We start from the raw sequence: 14,686 nt of genomic DNA on the forward strand, positions 1-14,686 counted from the left end.
CGATGCTACTCATTCCATACCAAGAAGTCCTTTCCAGACAGCCTAGTCACCCATGGCCATCACATCTGCAGTGACAATCAAGCAGTCACTCTCAAAATACACAATGGATCTCACTGAGGTCTTTACAGACTGTAGTTCCCCTTCTCCCCCCCTCCCAAACCTTATCTTTCCAGTTACCCACCACCTCAGAGTCCCACTGTCCATCCACGGAGGAGCTTTCCCATCTTGACTCAGTAGCAACCAGAATTGGAGCAAATGAATTAAATTCCGTACCAGGGTTTCGGCTAAATCTCGTCATGCCCTGAGATGAGAAATGTTCTGCCTACTATACTGCCCACCCCTCCCACAGTGGTATTCTGCAGCATTCCAAACCTACACGATATCCATGTCCATCCCTACACATCCCTTGCTCACGTCCTCACACCACCACCCACTCCATTCCAGTCACAAACATCACCTATCTTATCAAAGGCGGGGCTATCTGTGAAACCAATCGTGTGATCTAAAAGCTAAGCTGCAACCACTGTGCTGCATTCTACATGGTCATGGCAACCAACAAGCTGTCAATCTGCATGATTGGCTGCTGACAAACTGTGGCCAAAAAACTGTATCACCCTGAGGCTGAGCACGCTGCCCAACACTGTTCTTCATTTCAATAACTGCTTCACAGCCTGTGCCATGAGGATCCTTCCCACCAACACAAGCTTTTTGAATTGTACAGTTGGGGAACTCTCCCTATGTTCCTGGCCTCAGCCTTCGTTAATCATTGTCCTTACCCATCTAGCCCCTGCCCTGTTTCCATTCGAGGACTATGCAGCCCCCTATTCCACCAGCACACACAGTCTTTCTCCGTTGCCCCCACCCCCACCTTCTCTTCCCCATCCTCCATCCACCTCCTGGCTGCACTGTGTGTGTGTGTGTGTGTGTGTGTGTGTGTGTGTGTGTGTGTGTGTTTTCAATGAAGGACTTGACTCAGCATCTCTGCTATATAGTGAGTAGCAGCTACCCTTTCCATAATATGGTTTGTAGGTGGATTTTTGTTTTATTTTGTATGGCTTGTGCTTTTGTTTGTTTAAAAAAGTCTTATTACAAATAAAGTCTTATTTATGTACTGATCAGTAAGTAGTCACTCACTCCTAAAACGCAGAGATTTTCCTCCTCGTTGCTGTTGATCTAAATTACTTTTGTCATTTTATGTATATATTTTTTTGTGTTTGCTTAGGACTGCAAAGTATATTTGTGTGGTACCAAATATGACACTGTTTCGGAAGGCACACCCCGACAAGTTGAAATCGGGATGGCTGAAAAATATGCAGAGGGCCTGCAAGCAAATTTTATAGAAACATCAAGCAAAACTGGGCATAATGTTGGTATGTAATACTAGTGGTGTACTTGGGAATTATGAAATTTATGATTAATACTCATCATAAGTCATGTTTCCCCACATAAAAAGTTCATTCTGTCCTGTTTACCATTTGTAGGTGGATTTTTGTTTTATTTTGTATGGCTTGTGCTTTTGTTTGTTTAAAAAAGTCTTATTACAAATAAAGTCTTATTTATGTACTGATCCAAAAAGCATCAGAATTAATCAGTAAGTAAATAAAATCAGCCAGACCTATATCGTTATTTGTAGAGAAACTATTTATTCCTACACTCATATAAAGGGCGCATTTAAGAAAATTCCAAAATACTGTAAACAGGGAAACAGAAATAATGTGTAAACTGAACAATTAATATGTTGTTTGGACATTGAATTTTTGCCAAATACAAACATAGATGGAATCGGTTTTGGAATAATTTTGACAAAAGAAATAATTTGGAACCAGAAGGTAGGTAGGTATACTCACTAACTAAACAGTGTGAAATTCATAAAAGCCTCACTGATTCTGTTAGGGAATTTTGAAATGGTATCAATACTTACATTGCCACCTTGATCAAAGTGTAACATGATTGAAGATAACATTGAAGTACAAACATCAATAAGAAGTTTAGCATCACCCCAGTTCTCAGAACTCCTGAAGACAGATGTTGACTGTGGATATTGTATCACAGACATAGTCCCTTTCCTTTGACTGTTCAGAGATGTCACTAAACCTGCCCAAAGATGTAAGCAACCATGCATGAGCGGGGGGTGGGGGGGGGGGGGGGGGGTGAGGGAGGGTGCAAACTGGGCAACTGCCTAGGGTTGCAATATTCATGGAAAATTATTCCTAAAATTTAAATCTCCCTCTCACTAGGAAAAATTTGTTCATGCAAAATGCATAAGTGTTTTATATAGTGTCATTTACTCTTGATATTATTAGCAAAGATAAGAAATAGTTCAATATACTAGTAATGGAGTTTATTAGTTCTTTGTTTTTCGATTGATGATTGCTACAAAGTGGTTAAAATGGTGTTAGTTTATTAACTCCAATGAAAATATTCGTGTATATTATTTTTTCCTCTTCATAAACAAGACATATTTCCTGAAATTTTCATAGTGTTTGTTGCTAGAATAGTAAAGTGTAGCAGATGCTCTCTATATGATTTTCATACAGACAACTGAATATAGTTTGTGTTTGTTGGTTAAATGAAGTGGCAAGTGACTTATGCAATTTCTGCTCTGTCATTAATGGATGCTACTTAGCAGTATTTTGATAATCACTGAAGAAAATGGTAGGAAGAAAGCAACTAAGTGGATCTTGGATAGAAGAAAAAGAGAAGCAACACTGAAGAAAGTTTCACACCTTGATGTTTTAGTAAAATCTTCAAAGAATTCTTATAGAGAAGAAATGCACTAGAAGTGAAATTGTAGAAGACAAGGAAGAAGTGCTTATCCCGAATAAGCCCGAAGATGAATGAGCACTTCCAAGCAAACTTTTAGTTTTATTTTTTACCACCACCATCACCACCACCAATATCTGAGAAATCTGGCAGGTAATGAAATTGTTGAGAGATTTAGTGTATTTGAAGAGTCAGGGAAATCAATCATATCCCAGTGTATTTTGTGCCTTTCTGTACTCTGTATTAGAGAATAAGCCATTATGGCATACAAACCAAAAAGACTGGTATGACATTCCAGTTTCATTTGCCATCATCAGTCTCAGATGTTTATATGAATAAATGTGTGTTTAAGTCAATAAATAAACTGCAAAAGAGGATAGAGGCAATAATAAAGTAACTTCCTGAAATTTATTCCACTCTTCTACTTATGCACCCTGTCATTTAGACTCTCTACCATCTCTTTACATGTTATTGATGACCAGAAGTAAAGAATTCTTTTGGTTGCAGTTACAGCCAATGTGTGTGTGTGTAACCTTTTCAGCTGCACCACACTTTCAAAATGATAGGAACCCAAATTATATATATTTTAGGAACCTGAATAGATGAGTCACTGGATGCTAAGTTGGAACAGTAGGATGGATGTTCCAAGTATTTCTAATGAAGTGTTCGTAACAACTACCACATTTGCTTCACTGTAAGGGCAGGCATTGCCATCAAGAACAATACTCCCTTCGTTAGGTGGCTAGGTCACTTGTAGTGAATGGCCTGTCGGAGTTCCCAGTGTTGCAGTACAACGCACCTTCAGTCTCACCATGTGGCTGAAATTTCATCTGTATGACCCATTGCATGTCCCAAACTGTGATGCACACAGCCCTGTTGTCTGATGGAATGTTTCCATTCCACGGACAGTTGTTCATTTTTGGTTGAAAGTTGTGAACATCACCCACCCTGTATAAATTCATATCTCGAAGTCCTCTACTTCCTCAGAGTACCAAGTAAGGTGCTGCAAAGCAGAACAATCCTGTTCATGCAGTCAACATGCAGGTCACCCAGTTAATGAAACTTGCACTGCTTGTGCACAGTGTTAAATGGTTTCATGTGAACAGCCTACAGCACCCATGAACTCATAATGATACGTTCCGTATACCTTTTGTGGTTTCAGTTGTCACTGCCACAAGATGGCCATGACACTCTTGGTCTAATGGTTTCCCTTTCCCTGCTAAACTCCTATATCCAGTCTGAACACTGTTTTCCATGATAAACAGTCACTATATGTGGGATGCATTTCGCTATGCATTTTGATGGACATTCTTCTGGCTCACAAATACCACACAACCGAACTCTGTACTGCTCATATACACTTAAGCTTTGTACTGACTGTCACATGATGTCCCGCATCCTCCTATGACAAGCATACCATATGCTACTTATTATTAACAAAACCTATATACATAACTTAAAACATGCTATAAGGTAAATTGATATTTGCAATGTTGTGACTTGCCCTCGTAACAATACGACTGTAGTTCACTTTGTCATAGCTAAAGAGTGCAGTTGCACTTGGAGTGAGGGAGGGCATTGAGTGAGTGGTGGTGAAAGGCCAGTTGCCACAATGGAAACATTTTTGACAGTAAAGAATATACTGTTCCAATTCAGTACACAATTTACACAGTTGAGTGGGGCAAATAAACCTTACTCCGTTGTCCCTGGCTGACACTGACACATAGGCAATGGCTTCAGCACTGGGTGTTGCATAGGTGCCTTGTGATGCTGACAGAAAGCCTGTGGCAGGCCAGTGGTCTCCAGAGGCCATAGCCATGACATCAGCGCCATCCAATATCTCTTGGCGGCATGGAATCGTGGTGGTCCCTTGGCTCACCACGCATGTGCTGCAGTGGTGCATGGAGATGACAGTGTGTGGGCTTCAACTTGCTGCCCTCTATTAGGAATCAGTGGCTGGCACTTTATACCACTCTGCAGTGCATTTGCTTTGCTAAAACCAGACCCTAAGTCATGTCACCCACAAGAAGACACATCCCCTGGTGTGATGCCATTAACCTGCCTGCTGTGGCTATTACTGCTGTGTGGTGCAGTTTTCTGCTGAGTTCGGCGAGTCCCGTCTTGCAGTCACCTTATGTGTGTGTTATTCTGACCCATGTTGCCACACTTGCGGCTACCGGCCTGCCCCCGCTAATGCAATGTTTCCCTGCAGCTTTCTCACATCTTATGATTTTTTAATCCAAAAACTGGGTAGTGGTATTACATAGCCTTAATTATACTTCCCATGTTGCTATGCATGCTTTGAGTTTTTATTTATGTTGAGTAACCTATCCTTGTTTGTAAATTGTTCCCCACAAAAACTACTGATATGTCTCTTTAATAAGTGGATGTGCTGTATCAACAGCTAAAAATTATTGTAACTATATCTAATGTTTTGTTAATAGTAAATGCTTAACATATGTTCATTCTGTTTTAAATTTTCAGATAAGCTTTTTCAGATGATCGCTGAGGATTATTTAGACAGTCCGGAACCCAATAAAATTGAGGAGACAATTACACTCACTCAACTGAACAAGCGAAGAAACTGTTGTCCCTAAGTGTCAACAAGTTTTTCAAATCCTCTGTCAGAAGAATCCGTCTGTTTTTATCATAAAGGCTGTGAAAAATTACATATTTTATTACTGTATATGGAAGAGACATTTTATGTACTGCATTATGCAATATTTCTTCTAAAAGAGACTAATGTGGATGGTATTTCAGAAGTTTTTTGCTTTAAATAGTATTTTTAACAATTGTTATTCACATGTTATTTATAAAGATATTTATTAAAATTATTTTGCACATTATACTTGAAACATTATTCCTTATTGTTCATTCCTATTCCATCTTTCAATGATTGTCATAATCCAGATTCTGCTGGGTGTATCTCCTATGAGCCTTGAGACAAATTTTTCTGTTGGTTCACCAGATATTCGCAGCTGAATTTCTGCAAAATGTAGGTGAATTCAGCCCAAACAAATAGTGCTTATGCAACACCCAGTGTTGGGAAATATTAGGTGGTTTATCCATAGCAACTGAAATAGCTTTTAAAATGAAATTGTGTGTTGATTATGTAGTGGTACCAAATTAGTATAGTACAATAGTCAGCTTAATGATGTCTAGAGAGATATGGCACAATGCAAATAATATCCATAATTCAGACAGTGACTGACTAGGGTTGGTGCATGAGGTTGCAAACTCATTGCAGCACGAGACAGGACAAGTTGAGGAAGGAAGGTGTGGTTAACAAGTGTTCACTGAGCTTTTGCTGTCTATTGTAGTAATAAAATGATAAAGAATACACTATCCTCTTGTCAACTAAACTTCCAGGTATTATGAGAATTGATAGATCTTATCTAAAAAGAGATGTACAAAAAGAAAGATTAACAAATGTGTGTATTCTGTTTTCTTAAGCTGATATCAAATTTTCACTTTCAATTATTTGTATGTTGGGCAACAGTATATATTTGTGTAAAAATTTTTAAAATATATCTTACGGAAATCTAGGCAGTTTCTTTTGTTTCTGAATTACTTCATTCTGAAAATCTCTGGATACACCATAGCCTGCAAACTTTGGAACACATGATGTCATTATTTATGAGTGTATTATACTGCATTCTTTGTCTTGCAGCCAGACGCTGCATCTTCCTCTTCTTTGAGAAAGAAGAGGTAAATATCACTCTGCTCAAAGAAGAGTTAATACATCTATCAATTTATACTTATATTGGTAGTCGTAGCGTGAGACTGTAGAGTCGCAAACTTAACATTTGTGAACTGCTGCTGGAGACAGTACCTGCCAGCCATTCACATCAAAATAATAAACATTATTCGCAATTCCTTAAAGCACCAGTACTTGAACACCAGTGTAAAAGGATAGATTGCTATTAAACATGTAAACTTCCAGCCAGAAGGCCTTCTTCTGAAACAGATAACATACACCCACACCTTTGCGCAAATGCAGCTCACACATGCGACCAGTCTGGCTGCTGAGGCCAGACTGCACGTAATGGGGGAAGGAAGGTTTGGGGGGGGGGGGGGTGGAGGAGGAGGAGGAGGAGGAGGAGGAGGAGAGTAGGGTAGGGTACTAGTGGGTGTCGGTAGGGTGCTGTTTGTGGGAGCATACAGGGAAGATGTGGAGAGAGGGGGGGGGGGGCTAGGTGCAGTCAGGATGTTAGACAGAGAGCAGTATGGGGGCGGAAAAAGAGAGAAATGAAGACTGTGGATGTGTTTGAGGAATAGAAGGCCATGGAGTGGGAAGAGCAAAGGGATAGATAGGTGAAGGACAATGAGTAACGAAGGTTGAGGCCAGGAGGATTACGGGAATGTAGGATAAATTGCAGGGAGAGTTCCCATCCATGCAGTTCAGAAAAGCTGGTGTAAGTAGAAAGGGCCTGATGCACAGGCTGTGAAAGTCATTAAAATAAACATTGTGATGGACAGTGTGCTCAGCAACTGGATGGTCCAACTGTTTCTTGGCCACTTTGGTGCCATTCATGTGGACAGACAGCTTGTTGGTTGTCATGCCCATGTAGAATGAAGTGCAGAGATTGCAGCTTTGCATGTAGATCACATGACTTGTTCCATAGATAACCCTGCCTTTGGTGGGATAGGTGCTCGTGGTGGTGGTGGTGGTGGTGGTGGTGGTGGTGGTGGTGGTAGTAGATGTGTGGGACATACCTTGCCTCTAGGTCTATTACAGGGATAATATGCCATAGGCAAGGGGTTGCCAGCAGGGGTTGTGGAGGGATGGAAGAGGATATTGTGTAGATTTGGTGGGCTCTATAATACCTCTGTGGGAGAGGTGGGAAGGATAGTGGGTAGGATGTTGCTCATTCCAAGACACAACAAGAGATAGTTGAAACCCTGACAGAGAATGTGATTCAGTTGCTCCAGTCCTGGATGGTACGAGTCACAACAGGAATGCTTATCTATGGCCGGACAGTGAGACTTCGGGAGGTGGTGGGCAACTGGAAAGATAAGGCACAGGTGATTTGTTTTTGTACAAGGTTGAGGGGGATAATTACAATCTGTCAAGGCCTCAATGAGACTGCCAGCGTATTTAGAGAGGGACTGCTCGTCACTGCAGATGTGACAACCATGTGTGGATAGGCTGTATGGAAGGGACCTCTTGGTATGGAAAATGGGTGCAGCTGTTGAATTGGAGGTATTGCTGATGGTTGGTAGGTGTGATATGGACAGAGGTACTGGTGTAGCCGCCCTAGAGGTGGGGGTCAACATCTAGGAAGGTAGTATGTTGGGTTGAGGAGCACCAGGTGAAGCGAATGGGGAGGTGTTGAGGTTCCGGAGAAATGTGGATATGATGTCATCACCCTCAATCGAGATCATGGAGATGTCGTCAGTGAATCTGAACAAAGTGAGGGTTCGAGATTCTGGATGTTTCAGGAGGATTCCTGTAGATGGCCCATCAGTGGGTTGGAATGGGACTGTCCATACTAGTGCCCATAGCTGTATCCTGGATTTGTTTGTAGGTAATGACTTCAAAAGAGGAGTAATTGTAGGTGAGAACATAGTTGTTCATGGCAACTAGGAAGGAGGTTGTTGTTTTGGAATCCATTGGGCATTTGGAACTTTATTGTTCAATAGTAGCTAGGCCATGGGTGTTAGTGATGTTAATTGTAGTGTGTCGGTGGAGGAAATGGTTGTATCTTTTATGTTGGAGGGTAAGTAGCATATAATAGGCAGAAGCTGTATGTCTATGAGAGCAGAGATTCTCTGTGGGGGCACAGTAAATAGTCACAATGGGGCGTTCTAGGTGGTTGTGTTTTTTTAAAAGAAGCATGTAGAAAGTTGGAGTGCAGGTAGTGATAGTGGCGGGGAGAGAGATGGACTGTGGGGAAAGGTTTTGGAATGGGCCTAAGAATTTGAGGAGAGATTGGTGATGCTGGATTTCTGGAAAGAGGTCACTGGTGGGGTTTGTTGGTGGACTAATGTGCTAGCTGTTGGACTCCTTGTGCCTGGTAGTCCTTGCAATTCAAAACAGTGGTGGAGCCTTTCTTAGCAGGTAGGCTAATAACATCAGAATCCGGTTTTAGATGGTGCATTGTAGTTCTTTCTGAAGATGTAAAGTTAGCTTGCATGTGAAGGTATTTGGGGAATTATGATGAGGCAAGGTTTGAGATTAAGAAATTCTGGTATGTTAACAGGGAGTGATTTTGGGTGTAGTGCAGGTGGATCAGAGTTGGATGGAGAAGTGAACAGTCAGGCAGGGTTCAATATAGGTTTTGGGTTGAGTCTGATTGGGAGGGTTGGTGGCAAAAGTGTTCAGACAGTAGGGACAGGGAGAAACCAAGGAGGAGGTCTTTACCAAGTCCCTCATGATTGAATTTGGGATTGGGGCAAAAGGTAAGGCCTTTGGAAAGACTGATACTTCTGTGGCAATAAGTCTTGTGGTGGGAAGGTTCATAACTGTTTCAGGTCTCTTTCGGTTCTGGATTCGGTACGGCGCTGGGAGGAAGTTTCTGAAGGTGTGGCAAATGTAGCAGGTCTGCAACACCGGATTTGTCAGCTATGAAGAAATGTGGGGAGGTTTGGAGGTTGTTGTATTTTATTTATTTGCTTGTCAAGTTCCATAGGACCTAATTGAGGAGCAACTCTCAAAGGTCATGGAATGTATCAGTACATGGAATTACAACATAAAAGTAATAACAGATAAAAATAAATGTTCATGAACCTGAAAAAATTAGTCCACAAGTTTAAGTAAACGCTATCAGCAATTCAATAAGAATCAGCTTAATTCTTCAAGGAACTCCTCGACATAATAAGAGTGATCCATGAGGAAACTTCAGTTTCGATTTGAAAGTGTGTGGATTACTGCAAAGATTTTTGAATTTGAGTGGCAGCTTATTGTAAATGGTTGCAGCAGTATACTGCACACCTTTTCGCACTTGAGTTAACACTTTGAGGACTGAGCGAGAGTGTGGACGCTCAACCGGCTAGCACTGAGCGATTTCACAGTTTTCCTGAATTTTCTACAGCAGATTCTGTACCACAGAAAATAGATTGCTCTTTTGCATTTAAAAACTACGTCCATTCCCTTTAGAGTACTGCAAATAAATAAACATTTACGATAGTGACAAGGGTTGTATATTAATTTGAGAGTATGCTGTTTCCACAGTGAAAATTTTTTTTTAGGTTTTAGGACCTCTAAGGGACACAGGATTAAAGTTATCAGTTTTAAATGAATAACTGTTGAAAAATGAACTTTTATTAATAATCACACAGTTACATTGGCTTTTGTATGAAATATTTCGTGACATTTTGGAAAACAAAGCCCTACGTCACAGGTTTCACAATAATAATGCGTGTCTTTCCTTGAAACTTAACCATATCTGGCCTTGCTTGTTTCTGCGTATACTTTGCACCTTCTCTGAGGCCACTTAGACAATTATGTGGGTGGAATTAATTTTGGAAAATGTCTTCCGCTTAGTCTGTTGATGGGTGAACTATTCTGAGAAGTGCACGAGTATAAGAGGCCACCTTTGTGAACCAAGTTCTCTGCTAACTCTGTAATGTATTCAACCAGATGTTTGCTTGTATTTCGTGACGTTTTGTACAAAATGTATGAATTTACAGTCATGAGCATCAAAACGTGAAAGAAAACTTTTTTCCACCAGTTTGTTTTCGTTCAAAAGGATAGTACGCCATTAGCTGGTCGCTATGATCAACACCAGCTTTTTTTTACTATAGTCCAAAACACAGTTTGGCTTCATTTTTTTCCACTGTTCCAAATTTAGTTTTTACACTGACATTTGTTGCCGTCATTTTATGCTTTGCTGTGAAAAGAAAAACGTCTCTGTGGTGCTTCCATTTTACAAGCAGTAAGTGATCTCGTCTGCGAAACGAAAGTTCATTTTTTTTTTTTTTAATTTCTGGCCAACAAGATCCCTTGGTAGACCTTTTCTATTTTTCTGCACAGTACCAACTGCCTTAGTTCTTTTCCCCCACAAATAATCCAGTAAATCAGGGCTGGTGTAAAATCGGTCCATGTATAATGTTACCTTTATTATGAAACGAATGACACAATCTGTCTACAATGTGTAAAATGCTGTTGTCGGCATTAGACTGTTTCCCAGAACAAATTTCACAATTCAGGACGTACCCACTTTCACATAGCATAAAAAAAATTTACGCCATATTTATTGGGCTTATTTTTCATATACACTCTAACACTGTCTACCACGAAAAGGGGAAATTCCTTCAGCTATAGTAATATTTTCGCCTGGCTTGTAAGACTTTCCACTTTGGGTCATACATCTGTCGAATATAGGTCTTACCTTATGAATAGGATCGTGAGCTACCTGGTTTTTAGGAATATATGTTGCGTTATCTACGAGATGTAACATTCGTAGAATTGACAAAAACCTATCTCTTGGCAGACACTTTGCCGCAAATGAGGACTGCAACACGGGATTTGTTGACCACTAGTCAGACAGTTTTGGTTGCTTGACCAGGCACATATGCAAAATAATACCAAAAAATTTATACAGTTCAGAGTTTCACTGTTGTCCACTTACACCACACTGCCTGAGGCTTCAGTTTTCCTGAAGCACTTAGTGTCTCTATTGTCATTCTAGCGTAGCGGTTTGTCTCTCATTCGATCAGTCTCACCAGTTCTTCATCGAAAAAGTACGTGAAACAATCAAACACTGAAGAATGTTGGTCAATCCCATCTTGAAATCCACAGGATTCAGAAAAAACAGGAAGCTGGGGAGAGATTGTATTGCCATCTGTCCACTGGCCAGAAGAATATGGCAAATTGCAATGACCAGTTGTGTTTGTTGAGACAACAATGTCAACAGCCTCATCGTCAGGTCTTCCTGACGGTTCGCCGTCCGAGGGATTGTTTTCATCTATAAGAAAATTCGTAAAAATTATCTTTTTTCAGACCAGGAATCAAACCACAGAATTACAGAAAATTCGTACAAAAAATAGCTTACCATCACTAATGTCAAAATCTGCAATTTCTTTCTGTAATTCTGAACCACTATTGTTCAATAAAAACTCTATTTCTTCATCTCGCAAGGCCATGACGAAAATAAAGTGCAAAGCTATCAGCCGACAACAATCTAAAGTTTCGAACTGCCGCGCGCCTGTTGTAAGTCGAGCGTGAGCGCGGCAAAGCAAATGACTTAAAATATACTACTGTACCACCTCCAACAGGTGCAAGGTCGCAGAGCAGGGAGGGAGAGGAAATGTGCGCGCACGTTTCAATGTGATCTCGCGTTCTTAGCAGATTTAACTAGCCATCTGAATGCTTTGAACATTATATTAAAAGGTAAAGATCTGCTAATTACTCATTTCGTAGATCGAATACGAGCTTTTAAAATGAAATTGACACTTTGGGTGAGTCAGCTGGAAACAGGAAACCTAGCTCATTTTCCTAAATTATCATCCATGCAAGATGTTCACAAAGACTGTTTATTTCCAGAATGACATGAATTATTTGAAAGCCCTCATTTCACTCTATCAGGAAACATATCATTATTTGTGAAAAGTCACTAACTAAAATGTTATTCATAGTTAAAGTTTCCACACCCAGGAAACAATATTATTATTTGGACTTTTAAGTATGTTTAAAAAATCACAGGTGTAGTTATAATTTTCTTGCTGTAATTTTTCTGAACTAGAAAATAGCTCTGGTTATCACAGTTATTTGACACTTAAGAAATGGAGACAACTGCTATCCTGTTAAATTTACAAGAGGCTTGGTAAATTCCCATGGCAGTGCGCATGATGTGAATAAAATAATCCACCCAACTTTTTTTATTTCCCAATCATCTATCACATGTTGTTGTTGTTGTCTTCAGTCCTGAGACGGGTTTCATGCAGCTCTCCATGCTACTCTATCCTGTGCAAGGTTCATCATCTCCCAGTACCCACTGCAACCTACATCCTTCTGAATCTGCTTAGTGTATTCATCTCTTGGTCTCCCTCTACGATTTTTACCCTCCACGCTGCCCTCCAATCCTAAATTTGTGATCCCTTGATGCCTCAGAACATGTCCTACCAACTGATCCCTTCTTCTAGTCAAGTTGTGCCACAAACTTTTCTTCTCCCCAATCCTATTCAATACCTCCTCATTAGTTACGTGATCTACCCACCTAATCTTAAACATTCTTCTGTAGCACCACATTTCGAAAGCTTCTATTCTCTTCTTGTCCAAACTATTTATCGTCCATGTTTCACTTCCATACATGGCTACACTCCATACAAATACTTTCAGAAACCACTTCCTGACACTTCAATCTATACTCGATGTTAACAAATTTCTCTTCTTCAGAAATGCTTTCCTTGCCATTGCCAGTCTACATTTTATATCCTCTCTACTTCGACCATCATCAGTTATTTTGCTCCCCAAATAGCAAAACTCCTTTACTACTTTAAGTGTCTCATTTCCTAATCTAATACCCTCAGCATCACCAGACTTAATTCGACTACATTCCATTATCTTTGTTTTGCTTTTGTTGATGTTCATCTTATATCCTCCTTTCAAGACACTGTCCATTCCGTTCAACTGCTCTTCCAAGTCCTTTGCTGTCTCTGACAGAATTACAATGTCATTGGCGAACCTAAAGTTTTTATTTCTTCTCCCTGGATTTTAACACCTACTACAAATTTTTCTTTTGTTTCCTTTACTGCTTGCTCAATATACAGATTGAATAACATCGGGGATAGGCTACAACCTTGTCTCATTCCCTTCCCAACCACTATTTCCCTTTCATGTCCCTCAGGCTACAACCCTGTCTCACTCCCTTCCCAACCACTACTTCCCTTTCATGTCCCTCAACTGTTATAACTGACATCTGGTTTCTGTACAAATTGTAAATATAGCCTTTCGCTCCCTGTATTTTACCCCTGCCACCTTCAGAATTTGAAAGAGAGTATTCCAGTCAACATTGTCAAAAGCTTTCTTTAAGTCTACAAATGCTAGAAACATAAGTTTGCCTTTCCTTAATCTTTCTTCTAAGATAAGTCGTAGGGTCAGTATTGCCTCACGCGTTCCAACATTTCTACAGAATCCAAACTGATCTTCCCCGAGGTCAGCTTCTACAAGTTTTTCCATTCGTCTGTAAAGAATTCGCTTTAGTATTTTGCAGCTGTGACTTATTAAATTGATAGTTTGGTAATTTTCACATCTGTCAACACCTGCTTTCTTTGGGATTGGAATTATTATATTCTTCTTGAAGTCTGAGGGTATTTTGCCTGTCTCATACATCTTGCTCACCAGACGGTAGAGTTTTGTCAGGACTGGCTCTCCCAAGGCTATCAGTAGTCCTAATGGAATGTTGTCTACTCCCGGGGCCTTGTATCGACTCAGGTCTTTCAGTGCTCTGTCAAACTCTTCACGCAGTATTGTATCTCCCATTTCATCTTCATCTACATCCTCTTCCATTTCCGTAATATTGTCCTCAAGTACATCGCCCTTGTATAGACCCTCTAAATACTCCTTCCACCTTTCTGCTGTCCCTTCTTTGCTTAGAACTGGGTTTCAATCTGAGCTCTTGATATTCATACAAGTGGCTCTCTTTTCTCCAAAGGTCTTTTTAATTTTTTTGTAGGCAGTATCTATCTTACCCCTAGTGAGATAAGCCTCTACATCCTTACATTTGTCCTCTAGCCATGCCTGCTTAGCCATTTTCACTTCCTGTCGATCTCGTTTTTGAGACGTTTGTATTCCTTTTTGCCTGCTTCATTTACGGCATTTTTATATTTTCTCCTTTCATCAGTAAGGTATAATGATCCATTTGTAACACACTCAGCCAATGATACACAGCTTCTTATTAGTCGTGTGTTCAGTTCTTTTCCTTTGATTCTTTCCACACATCACCTCTCCTCTGCATGTAACTTCAGATTGATCAGTCTG

At 40.3% G+C, this 14,686-nt stretch overlaps 1 protein-coding gene across 1 annotated transcript in view; it reads left to right on the top strand.

Moving 5' to 3' along the window:
* The window catches only part of LOC126188838 (ras-related protein Rab-24-like), a 52,785-nt gene extending 46,560 nt beyond the window's left edge, over positions 1-6,225 (top strand). The window contains exons 4-5 of the mRNA XM_049930454.1: positions 1,223-1,370; positions 5,248-6,225. Coding sequence (XP_049786411.1) covers positions 1,223-1,370; positions 5,248-5,360 — 261 coding nt within the window. The 3' untranslated portion in view covers positions 5,361-6,225. The remainder of the gene's footprint in view (positions 1-1,222; positions 1,371-5,247) is intronic.
* The last annotated feature ends 8,461 nt before the right edge of the window (positions 6,226-14,686 follow it).

The sequence above is a fragment of the Schistocerca cancellata genome, chromosome 5, assembly GCF_023864275.1.
Source record: "Schistocerca cancellata isolate TAMUIC-IGC-003103 chromosome 5, iqSchCanc2.1, whole genome shotgun sequence".
NCBI lineage: Eukaryota > Metazoa > Arthropoda > Insecta > Orthoptera > Acrididae > Schistocerca > Schistocerca cancellata.